General features: G+C 41.5%; 1 protein-coding gene across 1 annotated transcript in view; it reads right to left on the minus strand.

Moving 5' to 3' along the window:
- LOC117492692 overlaps nucleotides 1-17,898 on the minus strand; it is a 133,886-nt gene that overhangs the window by 74,442 nt on the left and 41,546 nt on the right. The window contains exons 14-15 of the mRNA XM_034143086.1: nucleotides 16,941-16,973; nucleotides 16,575-16,775 (exon numbers count right to left, since the gene is read on the minus strand). Of these exons, the coding sequence (XP_033998977.1) occupies nucleotides 16,575-16,775; nucleotides 16,941-16,973 (234 nt within the window). The remainder of the gene's footprint in view (nucleotides 1-16,574; nucleotides 16,776-16,940; nucleotides 16,974-17,898) is intronic.

The raw sequence follows: 17,898 nt of genomic DNA on the forward strand, positions 1-17,898 counted from the left end.
ATAAACCTGTGAGTTGGATGTAGAAAAGTCGGAATCAATATAGATGTTTTTTATTTTAAAGAAAATTCAGATTTTACATAGTAAAAAACTGTAAATTATAGTGTCCGTCCAAAAATTATTTTTTACTTATAGTGAAAACTACCCTTGGATGATGGTAAGGTAGACTAAAAGCTTTAGGAATCCAAAGTACAATATATAATAAGTACCCTGTATCAAGATTGATGCAAAACAAGTGACATTTGACCTTTTTAGAGAGATTTAGCAAAAATAAACCACTTCTGGGGTCATTTGGGTGGATTTTCCATATCTCTGGCTTCCCTTGCTAGATTTTGATGGTTGACACCTCTTTCTGACCGTAAGAGCCAATAGAATCGAAGGGGGAGTGCCCCACACACACTCATTGTGAAGAGAAGAGGTGGGGGCTTCGCGCATGTAATTTAGCATCAGAGTGAACCTACAGTATCTCTAGCTTTGACATCTGGAAACGGAAAAGCAGTTTTAATGCTTATGGATTCGCAGAAATCATTTCAAAGGGACACAGACACATTGGATTAACCTATGGATTAACTTCAGCAGCGTTTTTATCATTTTAATGCCATTGAAGACCACTTTGGAGAGACTACAGAGCCAAGGTAAAAATGTTAGCATTTTTAGCTAACTAGCGTCACCTGTTTTGATGTCCGTTTTTGCTTATAACGTCGCCATTTCGTATAATTCAGTGATAATGTGGGTGTCCATCGATTCTGTGTCACCTCACGATGTGAAACGATGTCATGGATGTGGAGAAGAGATAAATAATAAGGTTTTGTGAGTGATTTTCGGTGCAGTAAGGTGTTAGCATTTTTCGCTCTTTGCTAATTCAGAGGCTCAGTGTTAGCATTGTGGGTTTTCTTTTGAAAAAAAAAAAAAAATTAACAGTTAGATGAGTTTCTTCCCGTTACATGGATATAAAAATATTCATAGTTTATTAAATGAACATGCCCTCAGACACTGTTTCCTGCAAGATGTTGCGGCAGTGCCCCGGTACCGGGGTCTCTCGGGCTTAACAAGTATTCAAGATCCCTCCGCTTCGCGTCGGGATCCTGATCTGCCTGTCGGGTGTTCTTTTACCCATAATGACCGCCTCGCTGCACATTATCCCTTACATAACAAATAGACATTGAAATGGAATCGTGGTTAAAAACGTAGCAGCACTACAGCAGGGAACGTGGACAATGGAGAAAAAAAGAAAGCCAAAATTGAGCCAACAAAATGCCGTCAATATCAGGAGGCGTATGCTTTGATGGGATTCACGTCAACAAACGGCAACCCGCCCCAGGCATTGTGTTTTTTCTGTGGGGAGAAACTATAGGTTACTAGCGTAACCCCAGTTCTCAGAGTAACATGAAGTTAGATGTCTCACTATGGGGTATGCCTCAGAAGCATCAATCTCATTACGCCAATCCTGATTGGCTGGTGCTCTTGACGACCACGTCAGGGAATCCACCCACCCTTTAAGTAGCTAGCGCTACGACGGAGCGTCATTCAAAATAAGCACCTCTTCTCGCTTCGCCTCAGCAAGAAGCACTTCATGTTACTCTGAGAACTGGGGTTAGGGGCTAGTAACCTATAGTTCTCATTCATAACACTTCGTTCAATGTCTCACTATGGGATATTGAGACTCCCGTAGTGCTAGACATGAAAATCACCAAAAATCAGTACTCAACAGGTAGAACTCTGTCCCAACACGGGGCCCAGCACTGCATGGGCCACACTTGGAGCAGAGACATCCAATCTGTAAAAACGGACAAAAGTGAGCGGTGAAGACCAGCTTGCTGCCGCACAAATGTCCTGGATGGAAACACCCTTAAACAAAGGCCGTAGCCAGGCCACAAGTAGAATGAGCATGCAGGCCCGTTGGTGCCTGCAAACCCTGACTCGTATAAGCCAGAGCTATCGCTTCCACAATCCAGTGGGAGAGTCGTTGCCTGGTAACGGGCTTGCCCTTATGAGGGTTAGCCCAGGATACAAAGAGTTGGTCACTGCATGAGACTCTTTAGACCTGTCCATGTGCAAGGCACGAACTGGACACAGCAAATTCGGCCGCTGTTCTTCAGAAGAACATAACGGTGAAGAAAATGCCGCAAGGTCAATGGGGGTGCATGAGCCAACCACCTTGGGCACAAAAGCAGGGTTAGGCTTCAGCAACACTCTTGCTTGCCCCGGGGCAAACTGAATGCATGAAGGATGTACAGAGAGCGCATGAATGTCGCTGACTCGCTTGGCGGATGCCAGAGCCAGCAACAACACTGTCTTCAGTGACAGGTGTTTCATGTCAACTTCTTCCAGGGGTTCAAATGGAGGTCGAGTGAGCCCATCTAAAACCACTGCCAAGTCCCATAAGGGAGGCTGCGAGCCCCTTTCATAAAACGGCAGACCAAGGGAAGTTGGCTAGCCGTCTTTCCCTCAAAACCCACATGGCATGCAGCAATAGCAGCCAGGTACACTTTAATCGTAGAGAAAGCTCTGTGTTTATCAATCTAGTCCTGCAGAAATGACAAAATCACACCGACAGGACATTGAAAAGAGACGTGTCCCTTTTGGAGGCACTACTCCTCAAATACCCTCCACTTAAAGTCATAAAGAGACCTGGTGGAGGAAGCCCTTGCACTCTGAATAGTGTTTATCACCTTCTGAGGAAGCCCCACTGTACTCAAATTATACCACTCACGGGCCAGTCCCACAGTGCCAAGCGTTCCGGTTGGGGGTGAAAAATCGTCCCCCCCCACCTGAGACAGTATGTCGGCTTCCCGCACAGCAGCTGATATATCTCCGCCAGCCAATACATTGCCGGCCAGTGCGGAGCTATCAGGATCAGCGTGTGGCGATGCTCTCTCACTCTGGCCAGAGTCGGAGGTATTAGAGCCAGGGGCGTCCACGCCTAACGGTGCGTCTAGACAGCGCATTGAAAAGAACAGCTGACACTGAGCGTTTTCTTCTGACGCGAACAGATCCACCGCGGCTCGGCCGTAACGTATCCACAACTGACTCACAATTATTGGATGCAGAGTTCAATCTGCATATAGTGGTGCACCTCTGGACAACAGATCCGCTCCGAGGTTCATCACCCCCGGTACGTGCGTTGCTCTCAGAGAAAGGAGACGCCCGCAGCTCCATAGTATCAGCTTGCGAGCCAGCATGTGTAACTGGAGAGAACGCAAACCCCCTTGACGGTTTATATACGATATTGTGGTCGTGTTGTCTGTCCTCACGAGGACATGATGTCCTTTGAGAAAAGGCAGAAAGCGTTTTAGGGTGAGAAACACCGCTAAAAGCTCCAGATAGTTTATATGTGACCGTTGGAGATCTCTGCTCCAGAGACCCCTCACAGGTCGACCTTCGTATATACCTCCCCAGCCCGTCAGACATGCGTCTGTGGTGACCACTTTCCGCGATAGGACAGTACCCATAGGCACGCCCCGTACTAGGAAAGCCGGGTGCAGCCAGTGGCGCAGTGCCATTACGCATTCCACAGTGACCATCACTCTCTGTGCGCCATGACGCACGGGGTCCAGTCTGAGGGCAGCTACCCAGCGCTGAAAATCCCTCATGTGTAAGCGGCCCAGTCGTACCACCAGGATGGCTGACGCCATGAGCCCCAGCAACCGCAGACATGATCTGAAGAGAGCATATTTGCGTGGCCGGAAATGAGCGAGGTAAGCGAGGTATTTGTTCAGAGCCCTTAAATCCAGGATAGGGCGAATTCCGTTCCCTCCCCGTTTGGGGACGCTCTGACTCTGTTCGGGGGGCACTATAGTTATGGCCTCTTTATTTTCTAACAGCGAGAAAATCTCCTGCTCTAGAATACGGGCCGACTCTCCCCGGGCTTGTGAATGCACAATGCCCGAGAAGTGAGGGGGAGTGACAGCGAATTGGAGCCTGTAGCCCCGTCGAATTTGTCAAATGTATTGAACTGGTGATCACAGTTTGACAGCTATAGGCCTACAGCTTTCATGTGCGGAGGCGATTCACAATCAGCTGGAACGGAGGTTGCGGGTATAGTATATATATATAAGTTTAATTTGGCATAGTTTGCACTCTACACCGCACTCACTAACCTGGTCGAAATATTTGACGCCATGTCTGTTGTGTAGGACTCTTCTTAGAGTGTAAATAATTACCGGACTATGACTGGTAAAATATGTTGAATACCGGCAAAACTAAATCTCTCCTGTCAAAATGTCCTTTGCCGCCACACACGGTTGCAGTGCTTATTGTTGTTTAGGCTGGCCACTCATGTGTCGCGAGTGTTGACAGGAGGCGGGGGAGCACGCTCATGAACTGTTAGCGCCGGAACCTCGCAACGGCTGCGGAGCGCATTTGCGCCGCATTTGGGCATAAGATGAGGTTTGAGTCTGCGTGATTTGCGTGTAGGCAGGGGCAGCAGCCATATCATTAGCTAGAACTAGCTAGATCTGATGGATTTGGACATAAACGCGAGTGAAGTACCGGACGCGAGATAGAGAGATCAGCACCTGCAGCTCTGCCCGCTGTGAGGGACCGGTGAGCGGAGCAAAACACACCTTTAGACGTCACCTAAAACATTTAGCTATGGCACTGTCGTATACATTGAATTATTCAATTTGATAATATGTAATCAACTTGGGCATCCCTCCCAAAAAAAGAAAAGAAAAAATTAATACAAATATTCATAACTCATATTCGAATACCTGAATAATTATTAGAATACCTGAATAATTTTGAATATTCAAATATTCGATTAATCGTTCCCATCCCTACCCCGGACCCCCCGTATTTTGCACACTGCTTCCAGCTCTTCCACCGAGGAGAGGAGGGAAGGCTGTCAGGCCGCTCTCTTCTTCTTCCTCGCTTGATGACCGAAAGTCTGGCCGGCTGTGCCGGTGCACCTGCTGTCGGGGCTGGGGACCTCCTTGGCCAGTTCGTCCTCGCCTCATGCCTGGGCGGGTTTTGAACCGGGGCGGGATGTGGCTTTGGCCGTTTCGGGATCTTAAATTGGGAGAGTCGCGAGGCAGCCTGAGCGAAGGTCTGTCGCGGGGCCGTCAGAGGCGGCGGCTGGACCTTCTGGGGAAGACAGAGCTGGAGAGCCTCGTCTTCTCTGTTTTTGGCCTCACACCGCTGCTGCATCGAAGCCAGAGCGGTGCCGAATATGCCTTCGGGGACAATTGGCATGTCCAAAATGTCCTCTTTCTCCCTGTCTGGTAGGTTCGTCAGGTTAAGCCACCTGGCTCTCTCCTGCACTACCATGATCCCAAGTGATTTACCCGTGGCTTGGACCGCACAGCGCTGCACACGGAGGCAAATGTCCGTGACCGCGGTAATCTCGTCCCACACAGCAGGCTCAGGTTTATTCGCCATGTCCTCGCACAGCTCTGCAGTCAGCATTGACGAGACGTTGAGCGCCCTACAGACAAAGCCGCCGCTTTGTAAGCCCGTTCGGTCATTGCTGACTGAAAACGATCCGCTTTTGCCGGCAGTGTGGGGCTCCTATTGGACGCCGAAGACAGCCGCGGTTGGAGGTGGGCTGCAACTAGCGGCTCCATGGGAGGCATGCGAAGCAAGCCGAGTTTCTCCATGCCCTCGAAATCCAGAGAGGAAGCTCCTTGGATCGGGGACTTACTGCTGAACGGGTGGTCCCTCCACGAGACAGACACCTCGTCCAACAGCTCCGGAAAAACTGGGAGAAGCTGTCTTGCCATCCTCGCAGCCTGGGGCAAATTCTTCCCTTCGTAGCGAGATCTGGTGGTCTCCTTCACTACTTCAGGCCAGGGGATGTCCAGCCTGGATGCAGCGCGTTGGCACACGGCTTACAAATCCATGCTGAGACGGGGCGAAGCTGGTATGCTTTCGAGGTATCCTCGTCGTCATCCTCCATATAGTCCAACTCCAAGGTCCATCTGGGAGCCCCAGCTAGCCTCAGCGCAAGTCTCAGCCTCAGCGCACGGCTCAGCCTCCGTGGCGGCTTCCCCCATGTCTCGGTTGCCGGCCGGCATATCGCTAGACATGAAAGGGTCTCGTCCCGACAGGCTAGCTTGGCGTGCTAGCCGTCGGCGGAGGCTCTTGATGGTGAAGCGGGCACAGTGTCCGCACGAACCGGGGGCGTCGATAGCTTTCCGGGCATGTTCAAGCCCAAGGCAGGAAGAGCAGACCTGGTGTGAGTCCGTGCTCGATATTTTATACCCGCAGCCGCAAAGTCGTGCTGCATCCTGAGAATGTCATGTAAACGGATGTGTGATAACAGATGTCTTTGGAAGGGGGTTTTATGACACTACAGGAAGAGAGGATGAGTGGAAGGAAGTTACGATTGTTCCTTGGGTGTGAGTTTTAGCATACAGTGCTGTGCCATGAGGCAAACACCTGGCCTCACATGATGTTGTGAGGTCATGTGGGTTATCTTTGAATGTTTCCCTATAAGGCTGGTGCCCCACGAGGACGAAAACGGGTTGTATCCGCATATTTCTCTTGCGTATAGCCCTTTTTGCCACACGAGGCCTTAACTAAACGATAGAAACGGACCCCGCAAACGATAACGGGTCCAAAGGTGGATAGATCTGGAAACGGAGCGCTCTGGGGGGTCATACGGCTCCGTGTGATCGCCTCTATACGATCATTTTGTGATAATGATGACGCAATAGCCCTGCCTCCCCCCACCTCTGCTGCTCAACCCCGCAAAAGTAAACTGCACACTGAATTCAGATTATTTATCTTTATCTCGATATGGACATAAACGCGAGTGAAGTCTAATCTGACAGGACGGAGACGTGCAGCTCCTCCCTCTGTGATGCAGCGGGAGCAAAACACACACTTCAAGTCAGATCATCACCCTTAGCTATTTTAATTAGCCTACCTCTCAAACTACCTAAACTAGTTATAAATATGTTTATTTTTTACTGTGGGCCGGGTCACTCATTACTGGATCAGCTGCTGCATGAGACAGACACTGACGCTGTCAGAAGAGAGGAAAAAGAGAGGACAGGCTCCATGTATTTTATTATTATATATAGTCGTTATTCATTTGTTTTAAAGCTTAAAGGGGACCTATCATGCAAAATGCACTTTTGTACGTCTTTTATACATGAATATGTGTCCCCGGTGTTCCAGGGAACTCACCAAGTGTCAGAAAACACAACCCTCTCTATTTTCCTGCATACCCAAATCTCTAAAAAAGGGGCTGCAACGGATCTGATAAAAACTGATCCAGATTTGAACACTGTCCTGACGTCAGGACAGTGGCGCTACGGCTATTGGGCCAACTCCACCAATCAGGAGGAGACAGCCACGGCCATTGCCGTTCGAAAGCGCTGGAGACGCTGTAGTACATATGCCAGGCCTGTAGATGGTGCTGTTCTCACAGAATCTGCCCTTGCAAAAACAGAGCTAAAAAATGTCAAATTGAGCAAAATGAGGCATGGCTAAAATGCATGATCTGTTTGGTATTTTGAAAAAAAAAAAGTATAAATATGCCTTATATAGGTATGGTCCTATACTATATTATTCAAATATAGCATGATAGGTCCACTTTAATAAATAACAAAGAAATCTTCATTTGGGATGAAGCTTTTAATTTCTCTTAGAAGCTGACCAACAGGCTCCTGAAACAAAAAATATTATATTGAATAATTATTTAGTGATTCGTTTTTATCTATGTCACCTCTAATTACACTTCACAGTTTAAATGTTCAGCTCACCTGTTCGTGTATCATTTCAAAGATGGTCCTCCTCAGTTTGAGGTCCTTATTTTCAGGTAACAGCTGATGCAGTTCTGCTCCAGTCAGTGACCGGATGTCAGAGTTGCTGCGTAAACCTGCCTCTGAAACAACACGGTTTGTTTTATCTATGCTTTTAAAACTGAAATATAGTACTATAACTATGCTAATGGTTTATTTTCAATTTTCACTTCTTCAAATGGCCACTTACCTTGCAGAACTTTAGCAACATCCCGGTGTTCCCCCTTTATTTTCTTCAGTAAATCTGACATGACTTCACCTGTAGGGAAACAAATCGGACATCAACATTATGGATGTAAATACGGAGGTCATATATTTTTTCTTGTGATTAGCATAAAGGAAAAGGAAATAGCATAATTAAATTACTGACAACAAAATAAACCATATATAAATTTGATTAACTGAGCACATATGTTTGCTAAGGTGGACAGATGTTTACCCTTTACCCAGTAGGACAAAGTCTGGGATGACATACTCTAAACTCAAAGTTCAGTGACAAGCATTTCCAGGGCTTTTCACCGTACCAAAATAGCAAGTATGTGCCAAATGTGAAAGTGAAAGGGATGTTAAAAGGTTGTACATACCCTTGGAAGGGATGCCGTTATTCACCCCTGTGGGGGGGAGCTGTTTAACGGGCTTCTGAAACAAAAATGTTATATTACAGAAATATTGAATGACTTAATTAAGACCTAGTTTCTATGTAGCCTCTATTAAATCTCACATTTTAGTTTGAAAGCTCACCTGATTTTGTATCATTTCAAAGATCCTCCTTCTCAGTTTTAAGTTCTTTGTTCCAGGAAACAGCTCGAGCAGTTCTTCTCGAGTCAGTGACCGGATGTCTGAGTCGCTGCATAAATCTGCCTCTGAAACAACAGAGTTGGATTTACCTGTGATTAAAACTGAAACCTAATCCTGTTGTTATGTTTATTGTTTATTTGCAATAGTCACCCTCGCCCAACATAAAAATGGTCTCTTACTTTGCAGAACATCAGCAGCATCCCTTTCTCGATTCCCTATTTTCTCCAGTAAATCTGACGAGTGTCCAGTGGAAAAGACAGGCAGATTTAACACATGGATTTAAATGTATATTCCACACTGATGTCTTATTTTTTCCGCAAACTATTTGGAAACAACAAAAGTTTGAACAGTTGTGTAGATTTAGCACAACAAAAGCTTAGAATTGATTTAATGGAGCTGTTGCCCAAAAGGTCCCAAACACTTATTTTCCATTTTATAATCATAATATGGTATCATTTTGAAGCTTAAAATATTTGTTAAACCTATGCTAAAAAAAGCTTAATTTGAGTTAAAATAGAAACCTACAGTGAATATAACAAATAGCGTGTATGCAGTGGTGCAATGTAACTAAGTTCATTTACTTAAGTACATTTGACATACTGTACTTTTAGTCTACGTGAGTACTTAGGTTTGCAGTCACCTCTGCATGAATGTGATACCAGATATCAGTTAGATATTAGCCATACTCAACCAAATAAAACACATGAATGGGACTGCTGTAGTAAATGAACAAACTCTCTTATGTCTTGTTGTGAGCTAAATAAGGTGGTGGTATCCGGTCAAAAGCTCCAGACAAAATGTAGTAAGTGAAAATGTAATTTTTAATATGAAATTACAGATGCGTTTGACAGTCAAAATCTAACGTCTAGTACTATTAATGCATATGTTTTGGTTTGTAAGGATGTTCATTTATTTTAAAAGGTGGTTTGCTCTCTATTGCCAAAGAGCCACAAATAAACATCATTAGATTTGAAGTGGAAGAGTGTGAGATTCACCATGTGCTTCTTGAGGGGGGACGTCACAGAGGGGCTCCTTTAGAATGGTTGCTGATTCCGGGTCCGGCTGATTTGGATGTTTTTCTTCGAGAAAACGAATGTGAGCTTCTTGGAAACTCTGGATATGCTTCACATGGGTCTGCATGTCCTTCATGATACAGAGGTAATCAACCAAGACCCTGTTGCCTGTTAGAGCAGCTGAGAGAGAAATCAGGTTGTTGGATGGCAATATTAACAATTACTTATATTTCCTATCATTGTAAACAAAACAAAATGGCAAGTGTGTGCCAATGTGAAAGTGTAAGTATTGTTAAAGGCTGTACATACCCTTGAAATCTTCATTTGGGATGAAGTTTTTCATTTCTCTTAGAAGCTGACCAACAGGCTTCTGAAACAAAAAATATTATATTGAATAATTATTTAGTGATTCGTTCTTATCTATGTCATCTCTAATTACATTTCACAGTTTAAATGTTCAGCTCACCTGTTTGTGTATCATTTCAAAGATGGTCCTCCTCAGTTTGAGGTCCTCTTTTCCAGGTAACAGCTGATGCAGTTCTGCTCCAGTCAGTGACCGGATGTCAGAGTCGCTGCGTAAACCTGCGTCTGAAACAACACGGTTTGATTTATTTGTGCTTTTAAAACTGAAAAATAGTACTATAACTATGCTAATGGTTTATTGTCAATAGTCACCCTCTATACAATGGTCACTTACCTTGCAGAACTTTAGCAACATCCTGGTGTTCCTCCTTTATTTTCTCCAGTAAATCTGACATGACTTCACCTGTAGGGAAACAAAACAGACAGGCAGATTCAACACATGGATTCCATGTAAATACTGAAGTCATATCTTATTTTTCTTGTGAAATATTTGGATACAAACCTACCTGAAGTGTTGACAAGCTCAACTCGAAAGACGAAGATTGTGAGAGGAAAACGAAAGTAATCTCTGATGTGATCGAAGCACACGATATGTGCTTGATTTCAATTATTTGGTAAATTATTAAAAGATGTAGATAACGTTATCCGTCAATCAATCAACTAAAACAATAGAATATTCTAGAAAGTATTTCCAATCTACCTTCGTATTTCGCATACAATACCCTCCGTCAGCGCTGAGCCGAAAGTGAAATTTAAAGATAAACGATGTTTACTTACAAGGAGGCTCAAACTGTGATTGGTCGCTGGAGCAGCGTGATTGACACATCTGAAGTCCCGCCCTCTGAAACCCATTGTTGACATTTATTACGCATTACTCTCTATGGCAGAGTTGTCCAAACTATGGGGCCAATGGGCCAACTGCGGCCCATTGTCCATTTTGAAATGGTCATCAGCAAATTCTAAAAGTATAATGAAATATGGCCCCAACTTGTGCTTGACTTATGTTGAACTTTAAGAAATGAGTTGCCAACCTTTTTTATAACAACATAAATGAAACCCTATGGAAATCTGTGAATGCTGTTTGTTTTCTTAAAGCATATTCATGTATCAAGCATAATTGACCTACATTTATAACTTAACTTATTAGGCAATATACCTCACCTGAGGGGCCCAGCCGTTCCTACGTTTTTCTGTATGCGGCCCTCAGTGTATTATAATGTTTCTGGCATCTATATCTACAGAGAGAGGAGATATTTTGTTTGCTATGTGGTTGGCTAGGGTTGGAAGGATAACTTTAAAAATGTAATGCGTTACAATTACTAGTTAACTGTAAAAAAAAAAAAAAGTCATAGTCAAGTCTTTAATATATAAAGAAATCTGATGCCAATCACAGTATAAAAGTAATGTAACCTGATTACTTTGTTACTTTGGATAACTTCAAATTTCAAATGTAATACAAATAAATACAAGATAAAAGAAATATCGGTAAGATGTGTTTTAATTTATCATATTGTGTGACCTTAAAAAATAAGAAACCAATAAATGTAGTATCAAAAAGGTGTCCTCTTATACTTTAGGCTATGGGCTTATGAATAGCATAGTTTACAAATACTGTTTTGCTGGGGGGGCAACAGGGGCCAGTGCATGCAGGAAAAAAAATAACACTTGTCATCTCTGACCAGCGGCTGTTCCCTTTTTAATTCAAGTAACATTCAAGCCTAGACGTTGAGAGACTAAAAATCCCAAAACCGCAGGATATTGTTGCTGTAATCTGAAAGAAGAGAAACCCTCAGCCTGGGATGCAGAGACCCGGATGTACAGTAGAGATTCAACTGTTCAGTGCCTTATATTCAGTGTTGCAGCAAATACTGTTTATGTCATTTAATTTAATTGTAACTTAGTAACTTAAACAAGTACTGTAAATATAAAAAAGTACTACTGAAACAAAGAACTGTAACTTAAAGTTACTGTAATAAATACTGTACAGAACAAATACCAATTTCATATTTTATTTTACGGCCAATTATTACTTTAAACTGTCTTTGTCTTTTTAACCCGCGTTATTGTGCCCCTCTCAAAAGAATACTAACTACCACCCCTCCCCCTGTAAAATTGGTCTAGAACCGCCACCGCTAATAATAACATAATAGTTTTGAGTCTGTGGTGATTTGTGTTCACATTGTTTGCTGAGGCTGTCGATATCTCGTTCAATCTCAACGTTTTACAGTAGCCTAATCTGTTCACCTGCAGGTTGGTACAGCTAAACTCAGAGGTAGAGACACAAACAACATGTTAAGGTAAGTTTAGCTTTATATTATCCTCTTCAGAGGAAGACTGCACAGGCATAGTTCACCATCTTTAACATGTTGTTTGAGGCTAAACAATGGTGTGGTAATGGAAAGGTTTTTGTTTGAGACAAGCGAAATTGTAAAAGTGTAGAGGAAATAAAAGCAGTTGATGGTCTCTGTATCTAAAACTTAAAATAGATCAGATTCTTTGAAAGGTAAAATATTAAAACCACAATTGAATAAGCTTTTTTTTTAAGACAATAAAGGCGTTATCACTTTGCGTTGATGTAGCTCATAAACCCCAAATGGTATTCCTCCTGGTTGACCTTGTATATAGATATCTTGAATAACAAAAACGTTTTTTTATTAGTGATGGTCTAACAACTGCAAGTTAAAGAAGCTGGGATTTCATTGGAGTCTTCCTTACACTACTCACAAAATATCAGTATGTGTTTAACTCTAAGATGATAGTATCGGGATGTTCAGTTGTGAGCATGTATTAGGCTACATCAACAGAAATAAAACAATTCTCATTTCATGAACAAAAGCCTTAGAATCCAAGAATTTATTTGACATTTTATTTCATGACTGCTCCTCTGCATGTGACTTTACATTATTGGATGGCTCAGTTTTGATGGCTGCATTTGACCACCAACCACGTGAATATCCATATAAAATATATCAAAGCTTAAATAAGCTTCGATAGTTTAAATAAAACTTACCTCTAAAACTGATTGCGATTCAATTTCCCTGCCACAACAATGAGGTTACATTTAAGAGAGTACAAGAATGTAAATTAATCCAAAAACCGTATCATAACGTTTGTTAGATTCCTATAGGTTTTTTTTAATTTATCAGAGTGTATTATTCATTTGAGTCAACACTATTCTTGAACTATTTATGTCAAAAAGATACATGTTCCAGCTTCATGATGGTATGTCATATAAACTATATCTAAAAAAGGACTTCAGACAAAGTGATTGACCTGCTGTAACGGCAGTTTAATAGAAAGTATTAAGTATATCGTCATCACACATAACATAAACTCTGGGAACCAATCTTAGAATTAATTGCTATTGCTGCTATAATATGCAGCAGAATTAACATTCATAGCATTAAAACCAATATAACTGGTGCGTGCTCATTTTATTCTAATATTTGCAGCAATAATTACATTTCTGGCGGATGTATGTATTCGAAAGGTAATCTTTTGGCAAATGACTAAGCTTTGTTGCAGTCTTTAATCACTTCCTTTACATTCATGTCATAATACAGTATATAGAGAAACCACAGTAGCAACTGGAGAAATATTACACAGAGATATAAATAATTGGACTACAAATTAGTAGCCAACCTCTCTTCTCAAAAAGGAGAATACAATTCAGTTTTCAGATTATGGTAGAAGAGTAAAATCAAAACTGTCTGATAAATCACATTTTGACTGCTTGACTTGTGTTGTTAGTGATCCATTACACTTTGTTGTTTTACTTGAGAGGAAAACATATCATCGTTGCTCGCACCAACACTGCCAAATCTAAAGTCAAGTAAATTAATCTTTGGAGGTAAAAGGCCCAAATGCCCACGCCTTGATTTGGTCAGATATTCCAGAATGCCCAGCAGCCACAACCTGGGCATTTGGATGGGGATCTCTTGTAATATTTTTGTTATCTCGACAAACAACAGCTCCATTTTCTCCACAGTGGAGCAGTCCATGTTTCGTCTCGTGGAAGAAAACGTTGACTTGCAGCTGAACGTTAGCTCCTTGTTGCACATTTGGAATGAAACTTGGTCTCATATGCGTGGTGCATCAAAACCAGAATGACAGGTTATCACTGAGGACACAAAAAGAGAGGAGGACAAATGAGATCATTAGGGAGGAAAATGGTAGATTAAAGCTCTAAATGTAAGGTTTGGTGTGGAAAGCAATCCTAAGAAATGATAAATGATAATCAAAACATGTAGCTTATTTGTTTAATTATAAATACCAATATAGGTATATTCCTTAATAAAAACATCAATATTTTGATAACACTGACTATGCTTACACAGGTAAGAAAGAACCTTTATGTGAATACAAATGTAGAAGCCATTTCCATTCAGTATGAACAGGCTGAAACAAATGTTCCCTTACCTTTACAAGTCTCTCATGGCTGACTCAAACATCTGGCCCCATGCGAGAAACGATGGGGCAGAAGACAATAGTGACGTCGTAGTCGTTGCTGTTGCTTTGAACAAGATCAAACTGATCCTTTACGTCCTTCTTCACTTTCTCCATCAGTTGAACATGGGCATCAAAGGTTGTCCCGGTAACAACCATCTGGTACATCAATTTGGCTGTTGGGAGGAAAATGGATGTAAATATCAAAGAGATTAATACACAAACATAACTTGAGAGAACCTACACTAGAATAAAATGATGTGTTTTGCTATGCAGTTCCAACAAAATTGTTAAAACAAATTTGAACATCTGAGTTTCTAACTATCCAACTATGACTCACCTTTCCATTTATTCACAACCTTGAAGGGCTCTTCTGATGAGAAAACCAGCAACATCAATTAGTCAGGTTCATTCACAATATCATTCAAAAGTTTGTGATCTCCTTCCATTAAAGCTTGATTGGACACAGTGAAATGGCTAAGAGGACTACTTTATATTACTTTACTCTAAGGTTGGAGAGAGTATGCTTTCCACACAGATCTTCTTTTTATTATGAAATGTTTGCAAAAAAAGTCATGTTTTCCATGAAGAACTAACACTGTTTCTCACAACAGAAATAGATGCTTAGTCTTACAGGTTAGCACTCAGTATAACATCATCAGTGAACATGAACTGAAAATGCTATGGACAAACAAATCACAGTTTATCTCTATTTCATTTGACCACAGTAGACCCAAAGAGGAACAATTTCCCCAAACATCCGGTTGTGGCTAAAAATGACTTGACTGTCACATACGCTCTTCTGAACTGATAAACAATTTAAAATCGAAGGGTCTTTGGAGGGAAATGTGGTAACAAACAGTTATCTCCCTTGTCAGGCAAACTCTGAGACCATCAGCTTTGTAGAAGATGTACTCATTGAATTGTTTTTCTTTTGCTATTTCAATATAAATAATACATTTGTGTCTGAATTATAATTTTGGGGATTTTTCAATAAAACAAATGATTCCAAACTTTCTACCAGTCATGTAGAATTTGAAAAAACTCTGCTGTTGTAAACATGAACAAACATTGACATGAGAAAATTCTTGAAGAAGAAACATTTCAAAATCAACTCCAAAAGGGACATTCATTTTGGGTTATAAGCTCAAAGTGTTCTACTTATACATTAGACCAACCATGGATAGGGTATTTCCGTGTGTCAAAGACAATGTCAAGGAAATAGCATAATTAAATTACTGACAAAAAAATAAACCATATAGATTTGATTAACTGAGCACATATGTCTGCTAAGGTGGACAGATGTTTACCCTTTACCCAGTAGGACAAAGTCTGGGATGACATACTCTAAACTCAAAGTTCAGTGACAAGCATTTCCAGGGCTTTTCACCGTACCAAAATAGCAAGTATGTGCCAAATGTGAAAGTGAAAGGGATGTTAAAAGGCTGTACATACCCTTGGAAGGGATGCCGTTATTCACCCCTGTGGGGGGGGGCTGTTTAACGGGCTTCTGAAACAAAAATGTTATATTACAGAAATATTGAATGACTTAATTAAGGCCTAGTTTCTATGTAGCCTCTATTAAATCTCACATTTTAGTTTGAAAGCTCACCTGATTTGAGGGTGTTTGGTGTGGCCAACGGGGTGGACAGGATGCCGACTCCCAGCCACCCGGCAGCTCCGCCACTGCAGCAGCCACAACCTGGGCATTTGTAATGGGGATCTCTTTTAAATATTTTGTTATCTCGCAAACAACAGCTCCATTTTCTCTACAGTGGAGCAGTCCATGTTTTGTCTCGTGGAAGAAAACGTTGACTTGCAGCTGAACGTTAGCTCCTTGTTGCACATTTGGAATGAACTTGGTCCTCATATGCGTGGTGCATCAAAACCAGAATGAACAGGTTTATCGCCTGAGGACACAAAAGAGAGGAGGACAAATGAGATCATTAGGGAGGAAAATGGTAGATTAAAGCTCTAAATGTAAGGTTTGGTGTGGAAAGCAATCCTAAGAAATGATAAATGATAATCAAAACATGTAGCTTATATGTTTAATTATAAATATCAATATACTGCATATTCCTTAATAAAAACATCAATATTTTTGATAACCTGACTATGCTTACACAGGTAAGAAAGAACCTTTATGTGAATACAAATGTAGAAGCCATTTCCATTCAGTATGAACCGGCTGAAACAAATGTTCCCTTACCTTTAACGTCTCTCATGGCTGACTCAACATCTGGCCCCATGCGAGAAACGATGGGGCAGAAGACAATAGTGACGTCGTAGTCGTTGCTGTAGCTTTGAACAAGATCAAACTGATCCTTAACGTCCTTCTTCACTTTCTCCATCAGTTGAACATGTGCATCAAAGGTTGTCCCGGTAACAACCATCTGGTACACCAATTTGGCTGTTGGGAGGAAAATGGATGTAAATATCAAAGAGATTAATACACAAACATAACTTGAGAGAACCTACACTAGAATAAAATGATGTGTTTTGCTATGCAGTTCCAACAAAATCGTTTTATAACAATTTGAACATCTGAGTTTCTAACTATCCAACTATGACTCACCTTTCCGTTTATTCACAACCTTGGAGGGCTCTTCTGATGAGAAAAAAACAGCAACATCAATTAGTCAGGTTCATTCACAATATCATTCAAAAGTTTGTGATCTCCTTCCATTAAAGCTTGATTGGACACAGTGAAATGGCTGAGAGGACTACTTTATATTACTTTACTCTAAGGTTGGAGAGAGTATGCTTTACACACAGATCTTCTTTTTATTATGAAATGTTTGCAAAAAAAGTCATGTTTTCCATGAAGAACTAACACTGTTTCTCACAACAGAAATATATGCTTAGTCTTACAGGTTAGCACTCAGTATAACATCATCAGTGAACATGAACTGAAAATGCTATGGACAAACAAATCACAGTTTATCTCTATTTCATTTGACCACAGTAGACCCAACGAGGAACAATTTCCCCAAACATCCGGTTGTGGCTAAAAATGACTTGACTGTCACATACGCTCTTCTGAACTGATAAACTATTTAAAATCGAAGGGTCTTTGGAGGGAAATGTGGTAACAAACAGTTATCTCCCTTGTCAGGCAAACTCTGAGACCATCAGCTTTGTAGAAGATGTACTCATTTAATTGTTTTTCTTTTGCTATTTCAATATAAATAATACATTTGTGTCTGAATTATAATTTTGGGGATTTTTCAATAAAACAAATGATTCCAAACTTTCTACCAGTCATGTAGAATTTGAAAAAACTCTGCTGTTGTAAACATGAACAAACATTGACATGAGAAAATTCTTGAAGAAGAAACATTTCAAAATCAACTCCAAAAGGGACATTCATTTTGGGTTATAAGCTCAAAGTGTTCTACTTATACATTAGACCAACCATGGATAGGGTATTTCCGTGTGTCAAAGACAATGTCAAGGAAATAGCATAATTAAATGACTGGCAAAAAAATAAACCACATAGATTTGATTAACTGAGCACATATGTCTGCTAAGGT

The sequence above is a fragment of the Trematomus bernacchii genome, unplaced genomic scaffold (assembly GCF_902827165.1).
Source record: "Trematomus bernacchii unplaced genomic scaffold, fTreBer1.1, whole genome shotgun sequence".
NCBI lineage: Eukaryota > Metazoa > Chordata > Actinopteri > Perciformes > Nototheniidae > Trematomus > Trematomus bernacchii.